This window comes from Mustela nigripes, chromosome 1 (genome assembly GCF_022355385.1).
Source record: "Mustela nigripes isolate SB6536 chromosome 1, MUSNIG.SB6536, whole genome shotgun sequence".
NCBI lineage: Eukaryota > Metazoa > Chordata > Mammalia > Carnivora > Mustelidae > Mustela > Mustela nigripes.
The window spans coordinates 131,825,946-131,847,270 of record NC_081557.1 but is presented as its reverse complement, the minus strand read 5'-3'; the positions used below and the strand labels follow the sequence as shown (position 1 = coordinate 131,847,270).

The 21,325-nt window shown below is 40.5% G+C and overlaps 1 protein-coding gene across 2 annotated transcripts in view; it reads right to left on the bottom strand.

Moving 5' to 3' along the window:
* Positions 1-10,365: 10,365 nt before the first annotated feature.
* Positions 10,366-21,325, bottom strand: part of MFAP3L (microfibril associated protein 3 like) — a 39,755-nt gene continuing 28,795 nt past the window's right edge. For both annotated transcript variants that reach the window (XM_059374073.1, XM_059374063.1), the window contains exon 3: positions 10,366-16,176. In XM_059374073.1, the coding sequence (XP_059230056.1) occupies positions 15,242-16,176 (935 nt within the window). In that variant the 3' untranslated portion in view covers positions 10,366-15,241. The remainder of the gene's footprint in view (positions 16,177-21,325) is intronic.

Genomic DNA, 21,325 nt, shown 5'->3' with positions numbered 1-21,325 from the left:
CTAGTTCTTCCCAAGGCAGACTTTCCTGCTTATCAAGTTTAGTGTACTGCATTTCACTTGTAAGTATCGTGATGAGATGCATAATTACCTCGTTAAAAATTAACACAAGGGAGATTCTATTGAACTTCTGGAATCTCTAATCTGCTGGCCTGAAGAAAAACGATGCAATACATACCCATGCATGGGGGAATTCTGAGAACTATTTAGGATTACTCTCCACATTTTCTCACCCTTAGTTTTTTCTTGCTGTTTAGCTTAAATTTAATACACAGTGTAAAACAGAAGTAGACCTAGATGTTATTAGATCAGAGAAACTGTAGGGTAAATGCACCCGATTCATTTCCAATATTGCTTATTGGCTAAGAAGATAATGTAACCCAACTCCACAGTAGGATTTGTTCTGACTCAGTTAGTTTAAGGACAGATTACAAAGTAAGCACTTGATAATTGGTAAAATTGAATTCCTTAGTACTTAGCAAGAACAATTAAGATTTTATTTGTACAATAGTCTCATAAAAGTAAAAAACACCTGGGCCCACCTTCAATCCATAGCTGGATCTGACAGTTCCTTCACCAAGTGGTGATAAAGAGGTCAAATGGAACTCAGAGAAACACAGCAAATAAGGAGAGAGACGTGACTTACAAAGAGGGTTCAAAAGGATTTTTACTCTGCCGTTAAATAGTACCTAGGGTCCAGCCTCTCATGACTCTGCAAATGCCAGAAAAGAGGATTTACAGTGAGATTGGGCAGAGCAAGGTTACATAAGAAGGCAGCAGCTGAGCCACCCTGCCAGATGCCAGGTCAGTGGAGCACTCCGGGATCCCAGAACGTTCTCACATTCATGCAACAGCGATTATGGAAGTAGGCCATTCAGGGGAGCGTGAAGAGTGGCCGCAGACGGACTCGAGCAGAGACAAGTTTGGAATCTGGCTCTGAATTCCGCCTTCGCCACTGCCTCTAGAATGTTATTGAACTTCAGGATGGAGGGTGGTATTAGAAGCAGGACAAAGAACTGGCTTATTTTGTTATGAGTGTGTTTCTGTCTGAATGGGGCATCAGAGAGGATCTGAGAGGGGATAGGTAGATTTTCATGGTTGCAGCTATCAGTCCTTCTGTTGCAAGATCACATGTGTGCTGAACTGTGACGTGGTTCTGCCATTCTAAGACCTATCCTTTTGATGATCTGTATTTACTGTTTCTGAGAATGACCAGAATGGCTCACATCATTGTTGACACTTCTTTTTCTTCCTTGCTTGCCTCTGGTGGCCAAGAGGATGCTGGTGCTGGGTTGTATGTACACGTGTGTAGGCACATGAACACATGCGCAGGGATGATGGGGGAAGTGGGGCACACTGGTACATAAACAGTTTATCACTTAAGGAAGCAGTTCAGGGCCTAATCGCCCAAGGCCTCTAAGACAAGTTTGCTCAGTGTCCCAGAGAACAAGGATGAATAATGATGATAATATTCTGAAGGCGGTAACTTGTTCAGGGTGTGGGTCAGTGGAAGGTAGGCTTAGGAAGGGGAGAATGAGAATGAGTTTGAGAGGTCTGGGGGTCAGAACAGTAAGGCAGAGTCAGGAGAGCGGAGATAAATTGAGCCTAATCAGTTATGAAGTTTGGAAAGAGGTGGAATTAAGGAAATATGCAGCTTATCTTTCAAAGGCCTTTGTAAAATATGGAGGAAAAGTTAACCCCCTGAAGGTAATTCATGTTTGGACATTTTTGTGTCTCAGCGAAGACATTTGGTGACCAAGAATGGGTGGAGGAGCCAGAGATAATTAAGGTGGAGATATGAGTAAATGCCAGTATGTCTTGGGGTGTATTCAGAAGTTGTCTGTGTAAATTTGAGCACCAGGTTACTGAGAAGCAACTGACTAATTTCAAGACAGGAGGAAAACGAAAGTGTTCATTACCCATAGGGGCTGAGGCCAGGCTGGGTAACTGGTCCAACCTGGCAGATAAAAAGACCAAGATGCAGGGGCAAAAAAAGATAAGGGGAAACTGGGTTTCTTTGGGAAAAGAGGAGGAAGGAAGGAAACAGTGGTGAGTCCTCGAGAAAATGAAGCAGCAGCAAGCTGCAGAAGGCCTCTGTCTCCCAACGAGTGGTCAACAGTGGCTCTTCACGTAGACACTGTCTTTCGCGTAAGCGAAATGCATGCGGGCAACACCAGGATGTTCAGGCTCACGATTTCGGAATCAATATATGTATCAGTTGGTATATTATGCCGTTTGTGTTTCTCTCTGCAGTCTTCTTTATCTTGAAATAATCCCCTCACCTAATGTACCTGATTTTTTTTGCTCCTACAATGAGGTCCATGCGCAGCACTGCCCTGTTTGTGCCTTGAGAGCAGCCTTGAGAGCAAATTGGGGAAGACAAACACCTTACCATTTAGGAAAGGAAAATTTAAACTTGTCAGCTGTTTGGGGATTATTTTTCTGTCAGAGCTAGTCTGCCTGGGTAAAGATTTTTTTTTTTAAGATTTTTATTTATTTGCAGAGAGAGAGAGTACACACAAGCAGGGAGAGAGGCAGGCAGAGAGAAAGGAGGAAGCAGGCTCCCAGCTAAGCAAGGAGCCCGATGCAGGACTCGATCCCAGGACCCCAGGATCATGACCTGAGCGGAAGGTAGCAGCTTAACCAACTGAGCCACTCAGGCATCCCATGTCTGGGTAAAGACTTAAGGAGGAGGTAGCACGAGCTCCAGGAACTGGATTCTCTAGAATTTTCTTTTGTTTCATTTTTTGGTTTTTGGTTTTGTTTTTGTTTTTTAGGGAAAAGAAACCTAGAACAAAACGAGGGCAATCTGTACAGGCAATGTATTAACCTTTTGGGATGCATGGACCATCCTGGCCAATCTCTGCACCGCAGAAAGGACAGGATTTGCTTCTGCTCCATCTTCCAGTGACTATATAGTTCTTGCAGAGAACATGACATGTGATAACATAGAAGTAATTTCAATGTCACAATTCATTTCTCTTGGATTTGCTGCAGATTTTTAATTGGAGAAAATTGTCTTACCATGACACCCCTGGAGAGGACTTTTAAGCAGCCCTTTTAAATAGTAGGTTAAAGTGTGAAAGAAGAGAACACGGGAAGAAATTTACAGCTTTAAGCTATATGCTGTTCACAAAAAAAGAAATCTACCCAGAAAAAACATCCTGAGATCACAGGAATCTGTACAGGTATGGTTTTAGGCTCAAAGAGATTCTTCAAAATGTACTTTTTACCCTTTATTGGCCCCTGTAAATGAGGACATTTAATCCAATCCTAATAAATCTTAATTAGCTAGAAGACATAGGAGGTTTTATTTAACACTTACTAAAGGTCAGTAATCCTTAAGGTTCTGCAGGAAGAACTGTGACAATATGGCAATTTGGGTGTGATTCCTGTTTGGAGAGAGTTCACAGGCTGAAGACTCTAGTATGGTCTTGGAAAAATTACTTTTTTGTTTTTTTAGAATGCAGGATCATCTATTAAGCTAATTTGCCTGTAAGATTGAGGAAGGTTATTACAGAGGGAGGACCAAAGAAAAATCGTAAGGGTTTTTACCCTGCTTTATCTAACTACTCTGACAAAAAAAAAAAAAGACAGGAAATGTTACATTCCACTGTTGATAAATGACTAGAAACAACTCTGTAAGACTGTGAAATCCAGCATGTGCTGAGAAAACAGAGCAAAACTTAGGTAGAACAGTATAAAATTGAGCATTATAGTTAGAGTGTGGTGTGCAAATTTTGTGTTTAATCTTGGGGCTTGAGTGGAAAATAAAGAATAGTAGTGTTACTGATCTGGCAATTGTAAAGAACATTTTTTAACGTGATTGAAATAAAACATCCTAATTAATATATCACATTCAAAACAAACAAGTATTTCAAAGATGCTTCAGTGTTGCTACTCAGCTGAAAGTCTGCCACTTTCACTGGTAATTTCTTAGAAATGATTTAACTCGATTTTTTATAACAGGACACTGCTGATCGGCTTAGAACAAAATGCTTTAAGCACTGAGGTTCGTGTAATTGAGGGGGGAAGAAGGATTAAAACTGAAGAGATTTTGGCCATTCCCACTGGTGTAGGGTGGTATCTCAGTGTGGTTTTGATCTGAATCTCCCTGATGGCTAGGGATGATGAACATTTTTTCATGTGTCTGTTAGCCATTTGTATGTCTTCTTTGAAGAAGTGTCTGTTCATGTCTTCTGCCCATTTTTTGACATGATTATCAGTTAGAATGGCCAAAATTAACAAGACAGTAAACAACATGTGTTGGAGAGGATGTGGAGGAAGGGGAGCCATCTTACTCTGTTGGTGGGAATGCAAGTATGTGCAACCGCTTTGGAAAACAGTGTGGAGATTCCTTAAGAAATTAAATAGAGAGCTACCCTATGACCCTGCAATTGCATTACTGGGTATTTACCCCAAAGATACAGATGTGAAAAGAAGGACCATCTATACCCCAGTGTTCATAGCAGCAAATGGCCACAGTGCCAAACTGTGGAAAAAACCAAGATGCCCTTCAGTGGACGAATGGTTAAAGAAGATATGGTCCATATATACAATGGAGTATTATGCCTCCATCAGAAATGATGAATACCCAATTTTTGTATCAACATGGACAGGACTGGAAGAGATTATGCTGAGTGAAGTAAGTCAAGCAGAGAGTCAATTATATGGTTTTGCTTATTTGTGGAGTGTAAGGAATAACATGGAGGACATGAGGAGATGGAGAGGAGAAGTGAGTTGGGGGAAACTGGAGAGGGTGACCAACCATGAGAGACTGTGGACTCTGAGAAACAAACTGAGGGTTTTATAGGGGAGGGGTATGGGAGATTAGGTGAGCCTGGTGGTGGGTATTAAGGAGGGCACGTATTGTATGGAGCACTGGGTGTGGTGCATAAACAATGAATTCTGGAACACTGAAAAGAAGTTTAAAAAAATAAATTTTTTTAAAAACTGAAGATTTTTTTTGGACTAGATATTACATGAGTATGATTTTCCGCGATTTTAATGACTGATTTGTATTAAGCTAGTGCATATACTGTTTGCCAGATTTTAAAAATTCACTGATCATCTGGGCATGGCTTGTCCTAGGGAATAGTATGAAATTTTTATATTTCTCATACTTATTTTATTTTTAGTTTTCTTGTACTTCCCTTAGGCAACTCCTCTCATATTTCTGTGAGGTCAGCATTCAGCTTTTTGGCTGCTCTGGACCTCTGTCTAGGTCTGTCCTTCTGAAAGTCTCCTTGGACTCAACATTCTTCTCCTCTATCCTTTAAACACGTCTCACCCCCAGGTGCTCAGATCTCAGCTGTTTGTTAGGTAGAGTCATAGGATTAAACCAGTTCCTTCTCTGTATTCATGATGCCTGACAGAGGCTAAAAGTGATTACAAGCCTAGGGTATTTGTGTAATAAGAGAAAACGTTACTCTGAAGGAATGAGTTTTTCATGGTGCCATTTCAGTGGCTTTGAATGAGGATCTTTTAAGACTCAAGTGACCCTGCTTAGGAATCTGCCTCCTGCACATTCCCTCAGGCTGGGTAGGTAGAGGATCTTTTTCCTCAACAGTGTGGCCAATTGTCTTGATTTCAATACTTGAATGGTGACTGTCATTACTAGGGTTTTACTAAGGCCCTTGATGCTTATGGTAACATCAGAATCGATATCTCATTATGGCCTAGGTTCTGGGCTTTGAAATTCTACGTCCTGTCTTACCTAAGAGAGACGAATACAAGGCTATCAAGACCACCAGTATCACAGAGGTAGTTTGAATCTTCACTCATGATTTTCTACCACCCTTAGTTTTAGAATTTCTGGAGTACTAGACACTTTAGATACTGGAGTGACTACGTTTTCTTTCCTTGAGACTTGCAAAGACATGTAAAAATCATGCCTTTGTTCTATGTTTGCTATCTTTTGGCTACAGGAACAGCTTAGGGTATGAATGGGATGTCCGAGAGTTCCCCCACCAACACACTGTGACCTGTTGCTACTCAGACCCCTGCTTCTCAAGAGTTTTCTAGAATTTCAATATATGTGGCTGTCCTTCCTTTGTGTTTCAGAAACCAACTCTGTCTTCACCGTGTGAATCCTTCAAAAGGGACAGGAAACCAGATATCAAGAAACTGATAAATTTAAACATATTTCTATGGAAAAACACACTTAATACAGTTGGTTCCCCAGACACATTTTAGTTATCTGAGTTTACTGATTTACAGTGAATGTGTTCTGGGGTGGGATGGGGGTAGATGTAGTTGTAAGAGAGCCACACAGGGGATCCCTGTGGTGATGGAATGGTTCCATATCTTGATTATGGTGGTAGATACACAAAATACACATATGCAGATGTGTGCATGTAAACCTGGGAAAATCTGATTAAGACTGGTAATTGTGTCAGTTGATATCCTGATCGTGATAGTGTACTATAATTTTGTGAAATGTTACCATTGTAGGGCCCTGGTAAAGGGTACATGCGATCTCTCCGTATTCATTCTTACAACTGCAAATGAATCCACAATGATCTCAAAACAAAGTCTAATTAAAATGTGTTTGCTATTCTAGCGTCAGAGTATTTAGGAAGATAAAATTCATATGTGCAACACAGAAGCAAACACACATGTTCACAAACAGTAGCAAGGTTCATCCTACCATTGTAGGTACATACACATTTTTGCTACCAGTTGGAGACAGTTTTGTGTTTAGGTAAAGGATTGAATCTAAATTTGGTGTCATAAGGCAAAGCTATCTTCTTTAGATTTCATACAAAGAAGACAATCATGACTATCTTATAATTTTCCTATCCTGGTGAATGTACATGTTTAATAAAGAAGAAAAATAATTGAAAGTTCATAATTCTATATTTGTATTGATTTTTATATTGAAGTGTCAAAAAAATTATAAGGATCATGTTTAAAAAGGCAATCCAAATCCATATGTAAGGACTTGGAGGAAATCAGCTGCATGCTTTATGTTTTCCTACATTGCATTGTTTTACACTGTTCATGCTGTCCTGGTCCATTCAGGCTACTAAACAAAAATACCTTAGACTGGGTGGCATAAACAAGGGTTTGTTTTTGTTTTGTTTTTTTATGTCCTGGAAGCTGGAAGTCCAAGATCAAGGCAGTGGAAGATTCAGTGTCTGGTGGGAGCCTGCTTCCTGGTTCATAGACACTGACCTCTTGCTGTGTCCTCATATGGCAGAAGAGGTGAGGGAGTTGTGTGGGGTCTTTTTAAATAAGGGCACTAATCCCATTGATGAGGGCTTCATCTTTCATGACCTAATCCCCTACCAAAGGCCCCACCTCCAAATAACATCACATTGGGGATTAGGATTTCAACATAGAATTTTAGGTGGACATGAACGTGTGGTCTGTATGTAAGCATAGCATAATAATGTCTTATTCTTGTGCTACAGCAGAAAGCCTTCCGTTTTTAGCTTCAGATAAAGCATTTATAGATCATCTAGCTGTTCTGCTTTTTTAATCATACCGTAAAGGTCTCTTGACTCAAAATAATTGGGAATAAGATATTTGATTACTGAGAATTAGTGAGCTTGTTTGAAACATAGCAATTTCCAATTTCAAAGGACTCACAGAATGTACAATATATTTAACCCAATCACATAAAACCCATTGTGGAATGAAAGGTAACAAAATAGTTAACATGATACAATAGTACATATATATTTAGAATTGGGAGATTAAATTTTTTTCACTATCTGGCAGGGTTTCAGAAATTTATTAATTACAGTAATTACTGTGATGACCAAAAAATAAGGAATGTTACATTCTGCACATTAAAAAATTTAATGATCACAAATGGTCTACATTGCCGGTCATTCCCCCCCTATAAATAGGATGTATTTAAATCATCTGCAATTTCTAAGGTCTTAACACTTTCAAATTTCTTTAGTTGAACACATTTCTACAAAGATGCCAACTCATAATTTTTGTAATGTTTGTTTTAAAATAATTTCAAACATAACCAGCATTAAAATTTACTTCTTTCAGGGGCGCCTGGGTGGCTCAGTGGGTTGAAGCCTTTGCCTTCAGCTCAGGTCATGATCCCGGGGTCCAGGAATTGAGTCCCGAATAGGGCTTTCTGCTCAGCCGGGGGCCTGCTTCCTTCTCTCTCTCTGCCTGCCTCTCTGCCTACTTGTGATCTCTGTCCATCAAATAAATAAATAAAATCTTTAAAAATAAATTTTATTTCTTTTAGGTTAAACTGATAAAATGTCTACTACGTGGTAGATGAATTTTTTTCCTACTCTCTTCTGTAATCAAGCATTTTACTTCACGCACAGTAACCTGGTTCTCTTGGCAGAACAGCTGAGGTATTGCTAGAGGGGATGAGAGTGGGAAACATCACCGACAGTGGGGGCGTTCAGTACAGCCAGGACAGAGAGTTGTACCTCTTTCTTAAACACACTTGTCATTTCTTTCCTTGATGGTTTGAATTAGGAAGCTTCTTACAGCTTTGGGACAATTTTATTCACCCCACCATTGGCCTAGTTGGAAGAAGCGTGCAGCCCCAGCAGACATGAGAGGCAATCAGACTTCAAACCAGAGGCACCGACCACCTCAGGGGTCTCCAGTACACATCAGCTTCCTAAGAATCATGAAAAATTTCAGAAAATAGGTGTTGTACAGCATTTTCACTGCACAAAATGTCCCCTAATGCTGTTAAGAGTTCTAGGTGCAGGTGATTTTTCTGCATAATTCACTGGGACACCTAATCCATAATGAACTTTAAAACATAATTGTAAGGAAACCCACTCCACTGGTAGTGAGAAATTTGTTTTTTTGAGAAATTCATATGGTTTTATCAATCTTTGTATTTTTACCTTACTCATTAGTTATTTAATATCTTAGTAAAATTATTTTTTTACCCTGGGTATCTTCATTTTACCTAATAGTGTAAATGCAATTGGGGACAGCTCTAATCCAATTGGTTTTAAAATACCTCAATATGCCACCTAACACATATATATACTTCTCTCAGTAGTCAGTTCTAATAGCCTTTCAAAAGTATACTAATAGACTGAGGCAATTAATCTGCTGCTTGGTACACTTCTTCCTTCTGGCTGCTAACCATCCTTTATTTAGTGAGTTGTCGCCTTAGGACATCTCGGCTGGGAGGGGGGAACGCCTGATTCACCGGACTTCGGCCTCTACTACCCACTGGCAGAAGCCATTCACTCAGAAGGGTGTTAGCCACATGGCACGTTAATGTAGTAGCTTCGGGGCGCCCCACATTTTTGTAATCCTTTTACATGAATACATTTACAATTTTAGTTTTGTGTTGACAGTAAAAAGGCAATTTTATTGTGGCAAGACTAACTCACACTTTCAGCTCCAGGTAGCTCTAGGACCAGTGTGGTACCACTTTAATTTGACTCATCACTTAAAACCCAGCCACAGTGGAATATGCTACTGCAGGAGGAAATGAGCTCCCCATTTATCAGAGATTTTCAAGCCACGCTGAATGACTACCTGTAGGCACATTGTAAAAAAGATAAGCGAATCAGATAACTTCACATTTATTTTCCCACTCAGTGACTATATGCTTATTTGAAAATCACTCCAATTCATATTAATCTTTACCTAGCTCCCTTGATTAAGGTCCATAGCACTCCAAAACCTGCAAAAAATTGAGCAACTCTTTGCTCCAGGTCTGAAAATATGCACCAAAGTTACCTGGTTAGCACAAAACTTTCCTATTTTCTCTTTCGTAATGACACAATCATTGTTAATTCTTCCCTTAATGCCAGCATAATTCTCTTAGACTGTTTTTTCGCTTGGGAGAACCTCGGAATGGTTAGTTATATGCATAGTTTATTGGATAACTCAGTTATTTTGTTTGCCTCTTCAGTCTGCTGTAAATTACTTTCTGCTCTTTTTGTCTTGCTTTCCCGTTTGGTAGTGCCCTTTTTCTTGTTTTCTTAGGGATTGTCACAAGGAACCTACTTAGCATGTTCTTGGATTTGACCTGGATTTGGTTGTTGTCTAGGTGGTGTCTAGGCAGATCTATTACTCATACCTTCTGTGGAATGTTGAGTATATGAGTTTCCTGGCCTTTCTGATTCTCTACAGAATGCTTGATGTTACATGTTAAAAATGATTTCTTGATAAAGATAAAAAGGCACTGCTACAAAGTTTGTTAAGATGGAGTTGAAGTCTCTGAATTTGGATAAATTTTGCAGTTTTACATATAAATTATTTCCTTTTTCCTTTTTTTTTCCTCTCCAGATATGTCATGGATGCAAAAGGTAGAGAAAAGAATTGGTGACAGATGTCCTACCACTGGAAAGAGTAAATCAGGCCACAATCAAATGTCCTTCAGGTGGGACATGACACATAATCCACACACCTGCGCAAATCCTTTATTAAAGCAACAATCAAAATACAGGATGGAACACATGGTTTTTGTTTTGCTACTATAACATCAACTTAAAAGTCATTTGTTTGTATCTTTAAATTATTTTTAAAAAGTGAACATTCATAGTTCACGAAATCAACAGTTTGACATTTTGCTCAGATAAAGTTTTTCATCTTATTTTCCAATTTTAAAAAAGGACATCCAGAACTAGAGCTATAGCAAGCCAAAACCTAAGTGCAAGCAAGCATCTTCTTCGACCCTAACTCATTGTAAGCAGCTCTATGGTGTCTGACAGATACATCTGAAGGTTTTCATTACTGGTTAAATAAAATCAATTTATGCCAGAATATTCTTAGAGCTATTTGTTTTCTATTTTTACATTCCCTAACAGCTTCGGTTTTGATTGTGGTATTCTAAGTATTAGCCCCCTTAAAATTGGTATCTCTAAAATCTCAAAGATCATTATCCCCCTCAGATGATTCTTTCTGTGAAACAGACACACACTCAGTCCTTTGGAAAACATACTAAGCAAGTTTCTTTTGATTTTTTCCCCCCACCATTGATTTGTTGAATCCAAACCTGGCTAATCACTGTAGAAACCCTAAAAAAAAAAGTCATTAGGAAAATGAACTTTGTTATCTACTGAGGGATTTTTAACTGAATAGGTGCATGTCACAATGTCTAGTTTCTTGAAGGTATCAGGTGCTCAAAATATGTGTGTGAATATACAATGAAATTTGGTAGGCTGAAAGAGTACCAGTAAATTAGTTTAAAAAGGAAGACTAGAAACAGGGATTATAATCTTAAGGGAATGCCAAAAGGATCTGTGAAGATAGGTGCAGAATAGTCACAGAGTGACTGTGCTGATTATAAAATAGAGTATATGAAAGATAAGTTAAATGTCCCATTTTCTTCCCAAATGAAACACTGAGAGGAAATCCCCTGTGAACAGAACCATAGGGGCCGCCAGTAAGAGTTTTAGCACAGTACAACACTGTATTTCAATCTGCGAATAAAAGTTGTCGATTTGCCTTTCTAAAACCGCGTCTCCAGTGGCTGGGATGGGTGTTTCTATAGTTAGGCTGATTTGTGTTGGCTGCACTACACTGAGAGGGTGCCTGTTCACAACATGCAAATACTCTTTGTGCCTTACATTTTCTTCATGTGCTAAAGAGCTGAGCAGATCCTAGATCACCGACAAATAACAATCCAAGCATTAGACTTCAAACATGTCATCAGTCCATTAAATAATTTACACAGCCGTAGTTCAATTCAGTTTTTTTTGTCAAATTGCTTTCTTATCTCACCTTTGCCCTTCAAAGGGAAACGTAAACAACACAGACTTCTACAGTTAAAAATGAAACAAACAATACAAAAGGTAAGGGGAGGATGGAGATTCCAGAATCCCTTGTGGGATGTCAGGCCTTTTAACCTCACTTTTGAAAAAAAAGGAATGTTCACAAGCATCTGAGACAAATCCTTCCAGATGTAATGGCACAATAATGGTTGGGATGAGTGAGAACATTCAGATCTTTTTAGAGTAATTTCTATACGTTATATGTCACATTTGGTTCCTAGAGATTTTAGTCAAGTATTAATATTTTTTTTGCCGAGTATGATATACAAAAAGATGAGAACAGTAGATGTGCCCTAAATATATGAAAATATAATATATAAAAGAAAACCATTATAAATTACATAGATTTTTCAGTATAAAAATTTTTTTTCCATTTAGAATAAATACCGTCCAAGTTTACAGGTCATCTAAGTGAATTAAATATGCACATGTATCTGAATCATTTTCAGAATTTCAAGAAAAAAAGTTGTTAGAGTTATGACTCAGAAACCAGAAACTGTGTGATATTGAGAATGACTACATAAGACCCAAAGGACATGGCTTGGGATTTAGTGTTAAGGTTTTAAAACTGCCCAAATGAGCCTGATGCGCATGCGTGCACACAAGCACACACACCTACAGCCATACTTCTATGCATTTCTATGAAGCTGAACAGTTTATCTTTGAAAAATCAGCTGAAAGTCACGAGGTCTTTCTGCATTTTATATTCTAGAAGGAGAGCCTTTCTCTCATAAAGAAGCTGTAAGATGGATAGGAAGAGCGCAGAATTTCAGGAAGGAGCAATCTCCATTGTAAACCAACCTCCTTTTAGGTTGGCCATTATTGTGTCAAGAGCTTCTTGATGCCTCAGAAGGGAAAAGTTTGGAAAATCTGTATAATCATCTCCCCAGTCTTAAGAAGCTAAAACCAATCTGGAACATTCTTTGGTCACACATTTCTGCTCCTGCTTCATAAAAATATCTGCTGATTTTACATTTTTAATTCCTAATCAATGTCTAGATCGTACTGATGCCTTCTCCTGTAATTTCCATGTGGAAATCTGCACATGGGTTTAAATGGAATGAGAACTGAACAGAATGGGGAAAAATTCACATAATATCACAAAGTGAGCTTAAATCTCTGTTCTTGTTTTGGACACCTAGATCCATACTAAGAATCTGCTGACCTCCATGACAAGTGGATAATGTTTATATTCTGAGAGGTGGAGATAAAGCTGGTTTGCAACACGAATACATAAAACCCTAGCCAGAGAGCCCATCGGGAGTCATGGTTTCTCCTGACTGCTGAACTACTAGTTGCTTTCCATGATCACCCAAGACACTTCTAACTGGATGCCAGCGGTTCCTTCCTGGCCAAGTGATGTCTGACCAAACTCCAGGTCTTGTCAGAGTGCCTTCCACATGAGTTATCTATGAATGAAGAAGCCACCCCTAAAGCCAAACCCACCGTCCTCTGGCTCCAGAGCCAGACACATTTCTTGTAAAAATCAGGACCACAAAAGCAACCAATCTCCTGTCTCTGTGTTTTGCTCCCAATGTTGTTTGTCTCTTGAGTACAGGCCATTCCATCTTGGCATATTACAAACTTTCTAGAAAGCAGTAGATGTCTGAGCTAGAAGGGATCTTGTGACTCATCAAGCACAACACCCATATTCTGCAGAAGAGAAAGACTAAACCCTGGAGAGGGGAAGGGAGTTGTCCAAGGTCACTCATCCAGATAGAGACAGAGTGAGGACTAAACATCTGGGTCTGCTCTCAGTACCAGCGTGGCCTGTATAACCTCCAGTGTCATGACCCCATCACTTGATGTGGCCATGACCTTTAAAACTTTAAGGTTCTAAGTGAAAATGAAATACCACTCATTCTCACCATGATTAAATTTCAACTATGAAAGTGATCCTAATGATGGTTTGGGAGAGAACAGCCATAACTTGCTTAAAATGCTATGATTATTTGAAATTGATCCTCTTTGAGTAAGTCCTGCAGCATAAACAACGTGAGCTGAACCCCAGAGTAGAAAGTAAAAATCTGTTAAGTACCTGGAAAGAGAAAAGCATGATGATATTTATTTGGTTCTGTGAGAGTGAGACCATTTAGATGGTGCTCAGAGTACATCTAGTCTCTCTCCTCTGACAAAAGGAAACTGAGACCCAGACCTGCCCAAAGTCAGGCAGTTGGTTATTGGCACGGTCAGGTAAGGTGTTGGCCTTTACATAGACCGACTTTTTCTTCTTTCCATCATCATTCAGTCTCACGTACAACTGCTTTCTTGTAAGACTAAAAAATAATTCCACAATCTCACATGAAATTTGATGACACAACTACACCATTTTTTCTAACCTTTCACGCTCCCCTTCAAGACTAATGAGTTAGCTCTGTGGTTCATAAAAGTGTGGTCCACAAAAGGACCTGGTTACACGGCCTCACAGATCTTTCTTTTGCTGCCCCAGATGCAGTGTTCGAGTTACCCAAAGGCATATGTCCCTGCAAGCCCTCCGGGGAAGCCAAAACTCTACAACCTGCAGGGATTCATCAAATGCCTCTGTCCTTGGAAGCAATACATTTTCCAAACAAAGAATCTGTTTTTCTTTGTAGGATGATGTTATGTAACCATAAAAAGAGCAGTTTTCATGGGTAATATGGGTATATTCAACCTTTTACCATCTCCCTCCATACTTCAGTTGAGCTCACCAAAAGGCTCTCAGAACTGGACAGGTAAACACATTTTTATTTGGCCATTAAAGTGCTATTCCTGGACAAAGGTTTTCTCAGTTTCACAATAGCAGCTTCACTGGAAACCAAAAAAAAAAAAAAAAAAAAAAAAAGTGATGTGTGAAAGTGGGCTTGGGAAGTGACAAAAATAATGAGCCTAGTAACTATGGAACATTACAACTTGACTTATAGATATCAGCCCTGCTACTAGAGTGACTGATACCAAAGTCTGTGAGGTACATGTTCAAGGGGAAAATAAGGACAAAGTGGCCAAGAGGACTAAACCGGAAAGAGCAATTAGTATTTCTATATCGACTACTCCATTATAAAGGAATAATGACAGGAATAAAAACTGAGAAGAAAGTGCAACAAACCCATGTACGTGCATTTGCTACTGTAGCAGACCTATATTTTTTTTTTAAAGGAAAAGCAATGCAGTGTGCATTGGACAGGGCTCTTGAGCTCAGAATATCTTATAGTAATATTTTCTTTGCCAAAAGGGCATCACCCATTAAGGTATTTGGCAGAGAAGAGCCTCTAAAATTCGTATCAGGTGGACAGACGCCTTCTGTCCAGTATTATCGATTCTGCACCCTGATGTTTCTCGCATCCTTTTCTACTGGGGAAATTCCAGTCACATCATACCTGCACTCAGGAGTTTCCCCTTTGAAAATGGCATCACTCCTACCTAAGGGATGAGAGTCTCCTGGTAAGGCTTAGCGGCAAGTGCGTACTACATCTGCACTACAAGGAGCAGCCCCTGATTTTCTTGATATGCATAGCTTTTCGTAGTTGATATTAGACATGGCTTTCATAAATAATGCAGGTGTTTTTGTCATGTGCCACCGCTGGCTCTGCAGTTTCCAGGTGGGCTGGTGGCAGGACTCGATCTAATACCTCAACAGGCGTTGGTTCTTCAGATGTTAGCTCCGTGGAGGTTATATCCGTAGAAGGCTCTGCAGTTTCTGGGGAATGTTCAGCAGACGGTTCTGTCTCCTCTTCATCTTTGACTTCAAACTGTACACCATCTGGGTCACCCACGGGATCTTTTTTGGACTGCGGGTGCACAGACACCTTGATGGCAATTTGCTGGGGCTGCTCATGCAGCGACGAGGCGTCCGAGTCAGCGGTGGGCGAGTCACTTCTCTTCAGGGAGTTGGGGATCGTGTAAACCTCATCCCTGTCAGAGGCCTCCTGGCCTTCTGGAGTATGCCGCACAAAATTCTGCCCCTGCTCCTCCAGCCCAACCACTTCCATGATTTCCTCCATGATAGTCCTACAGTTCATAATGAGGGGAGGCAGAGGCACACTCCTGGCAAGCTCTTCAATGTAGCGGGCAAACTCCATGGTTTTGAACTGGGTGACTTTGGCAAGCTCTAGAGTTTTGGCTGAGGTGATGATGGGGATCCGCTTGGCAATCTCAAATGCCTTTTGCAACTTCTCGGCGCCTTCTGTCCTAAAGAACTCGTTGATAGCTTTCTCGGTCTTCTTCAGGTGGCTGCTCATCATGCAGAGGCGGGTGATGTTCAGGATCATGACAACAGTGAAGGCCACGAGGCAGACAACCATGTAGTAGACGCCCATGTCTCCAGAGGTAAAGATGACTCTCAGGGTCACCGTGTTGTTCACAGTGCCATGGACGTTAGAAGCAACACACGTGTATTTACCTCGGTCCGAAAAAGACACCTTGGTGATGTTCAGGAGGCCGCTGTCGTGCATCTGCCATTTTCCTGCTGGAAGGAAGAGTGGAGAATTCAACCAAGGACATACAGGTCCCACCAAAGTGTCTATGAACTCTCACGTTACTAAAAACAACTCTTGCTACGACCGCTGCTGCTGCTTCTACTACTACAAATGATAATGACAATGGACCTTTACCATGCACCAGACAGTGACGTATACTAACTCATTTCATCTTCACAACAACTCCAATGAGGCAGGTATGAATCCTGGCTCCCCTTCTCAGGATGAAAAAACGAAGGTGGTGTTAGGTTAAACCACCTTCCCCAGGTCACCAAGTTTGGAAGGAGCAGAGCTAGCTAAAGAACTCAAGTTCAAAAGGCTATATCCTTAATCCCAAAACTATACTATGAATTGCCACGGCTTTGTGAAAAATAGGAAAAATAAACCATCTGGAAAATCTTGTGCTGTTAAAGAATGCTGTAAATGTAGCATCTGGTTTTCTAACCTGCCTGTGAGCATGGCTCTGCTGGATATAAGTTCACTGGGGAGTTTAATGCATCTCAGAATATAAGGTATTTTAGGATCAACATAAAATCTGCAGTAAGTTAATTAAATTGTAATTGTTTACCTGGGTTTCTCGTATTTGAGGTTGGAGTTATCCTTGTATGACCTCAGTTAACTAAAATTTAACATATCCTTAATTTTGAGAATTTACAAGGACTTGTTTATAGTACTTAAAAGCTACAAGCTAACAATGTGAACCTTCAGAGGCTGGGCATGAATTACTATCAATTTGTTTTAGCCTTGCAAATTATAGACCCATCAAGTTGAAAAGAAGCCTCACATAATGGGGAATGCTTGTTGGTAAGTGCAATTCTTATTTCCTTCTATGGCCTGGAAAGGATCTAGTGTTGCCCTGGCAATGAAGCTCTCTGAATCAGGAGAAACTCTTTAGTTGGGACTGACTCTTAGTTTGCCTGTGCGCCCACATGTCAGAAGACCCCCGGGAAACATGACACAATGTTTGGCTGCCAGGTCTTGGGTCTGATGCTTTCTGAAATCCTACGAGCTCCCTATACTGTCCTACAGAGAAAGGAAGGTCCAGATCAAGTCCCTGGGAGTTCTGAGGAGCAGGCAGGCAGGTAGTTCTCCATAAAAGCGCTCCAGTTCCCTAAGCCAACTGGAGGAACCTCTCCTGAGAGATGAGGTAAGTTAACATCAGTTTCCCTTTTAAGCATCTATTCTTGACCTGCATTGTTTTCTTGTTTCTTCCCCTTCTGGCGGTGACTTTTCATTTTTTTAGAAGTCTGGTATTTCCCCAAAGCAACAAGCAACATGTTCATGTTCCCTTCCCCACCCTACTTTAAATTTGTGAGCACCTAAGTGACTATGGAAGGAGGCAAAAGAGGGCCTTCTTTTTTCCAGCATCTTCTGGTCCAAGGAACATTCTTCAGAAAGCTAGGCAGAGCAGCAAGGTGCCTTCTGAGGGCCTGCAGTTCCTTCTCCTTGCTAGCCAAGCTGGATCTGGCAGGGCGCCTCTCGTTTTATGCTGTCCCATTACTTCGCTTTCTGAAAGAACATCTGTGGAGAGTGGTTCCTGGTGTCCCTGAGTAACCCTTTTCTAACAATTCAGCCAGTGTATTTTCCCCAAGCATAGAAAACACTGGTTTGGAAAATCTAGTGAATTTTCAGTTTCTTGTGACTGTGTCTTAACAGACAAACCTAGGCACCCAGTCTACGAAACCTCTCATTTAGATGGGGCTGGGGCAAGCCTTCTACCCTCTTTGTTCCCTGAACTTGGATTTTGATAGTTCAGCTGCAGATCTATTCAAATATGGAAATGATCTGAGGCAAGGGAAATTATCCACTGACTTTCTTAAAATTTACATGTTTCACGGAAGTGGACGACAGCAGGCATAGGAAAAAAGCTCTAGATGACTGAAAGCTTATTGGGGATGTGTAAGGTACTTGGTTCTAGAGATTTACAGACTATACTCAATAGTAGTTTCTCAAATTTACCTTCCTTCTTTTGTTGGAAAATATAACAGAGAAAGCATGGAAGAGGGCAAGGTGAGGTGATTTGTATGGGGAATGGTGACGGCCAAATTGTTACCTCCTAACCACCCATGGCCACTCCTTTTATGGAGGAATTACCTCCAAAATAATTGGAACCTGGGCTGTAGGAGAAGAAATGCAAACAAGAACACTAAACTGAGAAGGCAGGCATCCGATGGCACTATAAACAGCTTTATTTTCATACCTACATAATAAATAGTTCAGTGATAACTGTATTCTAATTGTTATGGGTCACAAAGCAGGTCTTTGGTAGCCAACACACACACACACACACACACACACACACTTCCAAAGACTACAGTGTCAGAAAAGCTAAGATACCAACCTCAAAGGTGATGTATATCTGTATCTTTTTTTTTTTAAAGGCTGATCCTAAGACTACAGATTTCCTCTCAGTCTAAGCCTGACCTTTGATTAGTACAAAATAAAGCTTTCTGCATGTTCTACTACCATTTGGAGCCCTGAAAAATAGGAAGATGGCATAAACTGCACACTGAGAGTATCTCCCACATCTTCAGGCCCAGACACACAAAGAATCTCCATATGGAACACAGCAGCTGGGATCATCTTGAGAGCATTTTCTCTGCTGCACACTGCCATTCACCTCTGTCTATAAATACCCTGCCCTGAGACTCGTTCTGGAAGGGTCCTGACTTTGGCTTTAACTTTAAAGAAACAAAAATAACCCACAATGACTGTCTCAGGAAACCATCAGGGCTATACATGGAGTGGAGATACAGTGCTGTTCTCATGTATTTAAGATGGTAATTGAGTGGGAATGTCAAACTTATGTGTTGAATTTTCATTAAGCTGCATCACTTCACAAATAAAAACCTAAAATGTCAGCAGCCGATGCCAAGTCCGTTCTACATGCAATGACTTTAGAGGAAAGAAAGAGGCGGTTGTTTAACCACGACTTTCTGAATATATTACCAAAGATGATGTGCAAAATGTTTCTCTAAAGCCCTTGACAGTGGTTCACTTATTCACGTCCTGTGCCTCGCTCAGATGGTGGCTCATCTTTCAGAAAGCTCTTCCCCCAACTCCTCTCCACCAGCTGTGGTCCTGTAAGGGGACCCTCACCTGAAGGCTTCATGATAAAATACTGCCACACACAGTAGGAGAGGGATGCTGGAGTCTCCTCTACTGGAGACCAGAGTTTGCCAAGGAATCTGTCACAGTCTTCCCAAGAAACTCCAGACAGCAAAACCACACGTGAAAATCTCCCACATGCGAACAGAAGTAGTGTGCGGACAATCCCTCCTTTGCAAAGAGAAAAGCTAACAGATATTTCTTAGCTGTCATTGCAGTGTCTATTACGTGGCACAGAAAAAAAAAAAAAGAGAAAAAAGAAAAGGCTGACATTTTTAGAAGGGCAGTGATCTTTTTAAAATCTTGTTCATGCCTTTAGTCAACAAATATTACTGGGTAAATTGCATTTGCACTGGGTTCTATGCTAGACTGTGCAAATACGAAGATGAGTAAGATCCCTGACGAGAAAATCATCCAGCCCAAGAAGGGACATCGACAGCTACAAACAACTGTGGATCACTTGGCAGAGACACTGGCCCAGGGGAGTGGGGCTGAGCACCAGCTTCTTAGAAAGGTATGGGGTGAGGGCAGGCTGGGGGATACAGACAGGAAGGGGACGCCATGAGGGTATGAGCAAAAGAGGGAAGCCAGACACTGCTCCTCCAGCTGACCGACAAACACCAAAGAGAAGGGGTAGGGTGGAGACAGGGATAAGAGGAATGCAGAGTCAATTATCCCAGTGCTTAAGAGTTTCCTATTTATCCTGTGGGAGAACAGGAACCCCTTGCCCTGCAGGACTTCCCCCTGACAAGCTAGCCTTATTTCATTTCTTCGAGCTGCCACAGGACCTTCCCACATGCTTTTCTCTCTGCCTGGAAAGCTCTCTTCCCTCCTCACTCCAAGCCCTTACCTTACACATTCTTAGCCCAGTTTAGATAGCACCTCACCTCTCATTGCACTCCCTGAGAAAGCCTTCTCTGACCTCTGATTAAACCAGTCAAGAAAATCAGAAAAGTCCAGAAGCAGATGCTGATAAGCATGGGAATTTTAAAAAATAAGGAAGATATTTTAAATCAGCAGGGAAAAGAATTTCAGGATAATTGACTATTCATTTAAAAGAAAATAAAGTTATACTCCTATTTTGTGTGATACATAAAAATAAAGTTCTAAGTATTCTGAAGATCTAAATGTAAATTGAAAGTACAAAATTAATAGAGCATATAAGAACATTTTTACAAACTGGGAATAGGAGGGCCTTTTAAAGCATCATGAGAATCCCAGAAATACTAAAGGAAAACACCGGATTTCTCTGCAATTAAAAGTTTTTACACTACAGAATATGTCATACTAAATAAAATTAAATGCAAATGACAGGGCGCCTGGGTGGCTCAGTGTGTTAAGCCGCTGCCTTCGGCTCAGGTCATGATCCCAGGGTCCTGGGATCGAGTCCCGCATCGGGCTCTCTGCTCAGCGGGGAGCCTGCTTCCTCCTCTCTCTCTCTGCCTGCCTCTCTGCCTACTTGTAATCTCTCTCTGTCAAATAAATAAATAAAATCTTTAAAAAAAAATGCAAATGACAGGGAGAAAATGCTAATATTTGACAATGCTTCATCAGTATAGAACAAAAAGAACTCCTATAAATCAAGATAAATAACCCAAAAGAAAAAAATGGAGAAAACATATGGATAGGTCACAGAAAAAATATAGTGTCTAAATATAAAAATCACTAAGGATTACATTACAGAGAAACTGAAAGAGATCAAAGTAATTTTTTAAAAGGTAACATTTTAAGCTTTCAGAATGCCAGGAAAAGTGGGGAGGCACTGATTAGACATGATGTTGAGAGAATGGGGAAAAGGGACGCTCACACACACTGCAGGCAGGAGTTGGCAAAACTTTTGGAAGGTTGATATGGAGGCATCTGGAGAAATTCAGAATGAATATAATCTGTGACCCACTTTTAGATTTCTTGAAATTCTTCAAATCAGACAAGCCTTAACTTGACTGGAAAAATATTAATGAATATAAGAAAACTGAGGTAACAAAAAAAAAAAAATCTCCTTTTCAAGATAGTTTTTCTCCCAGGGACATA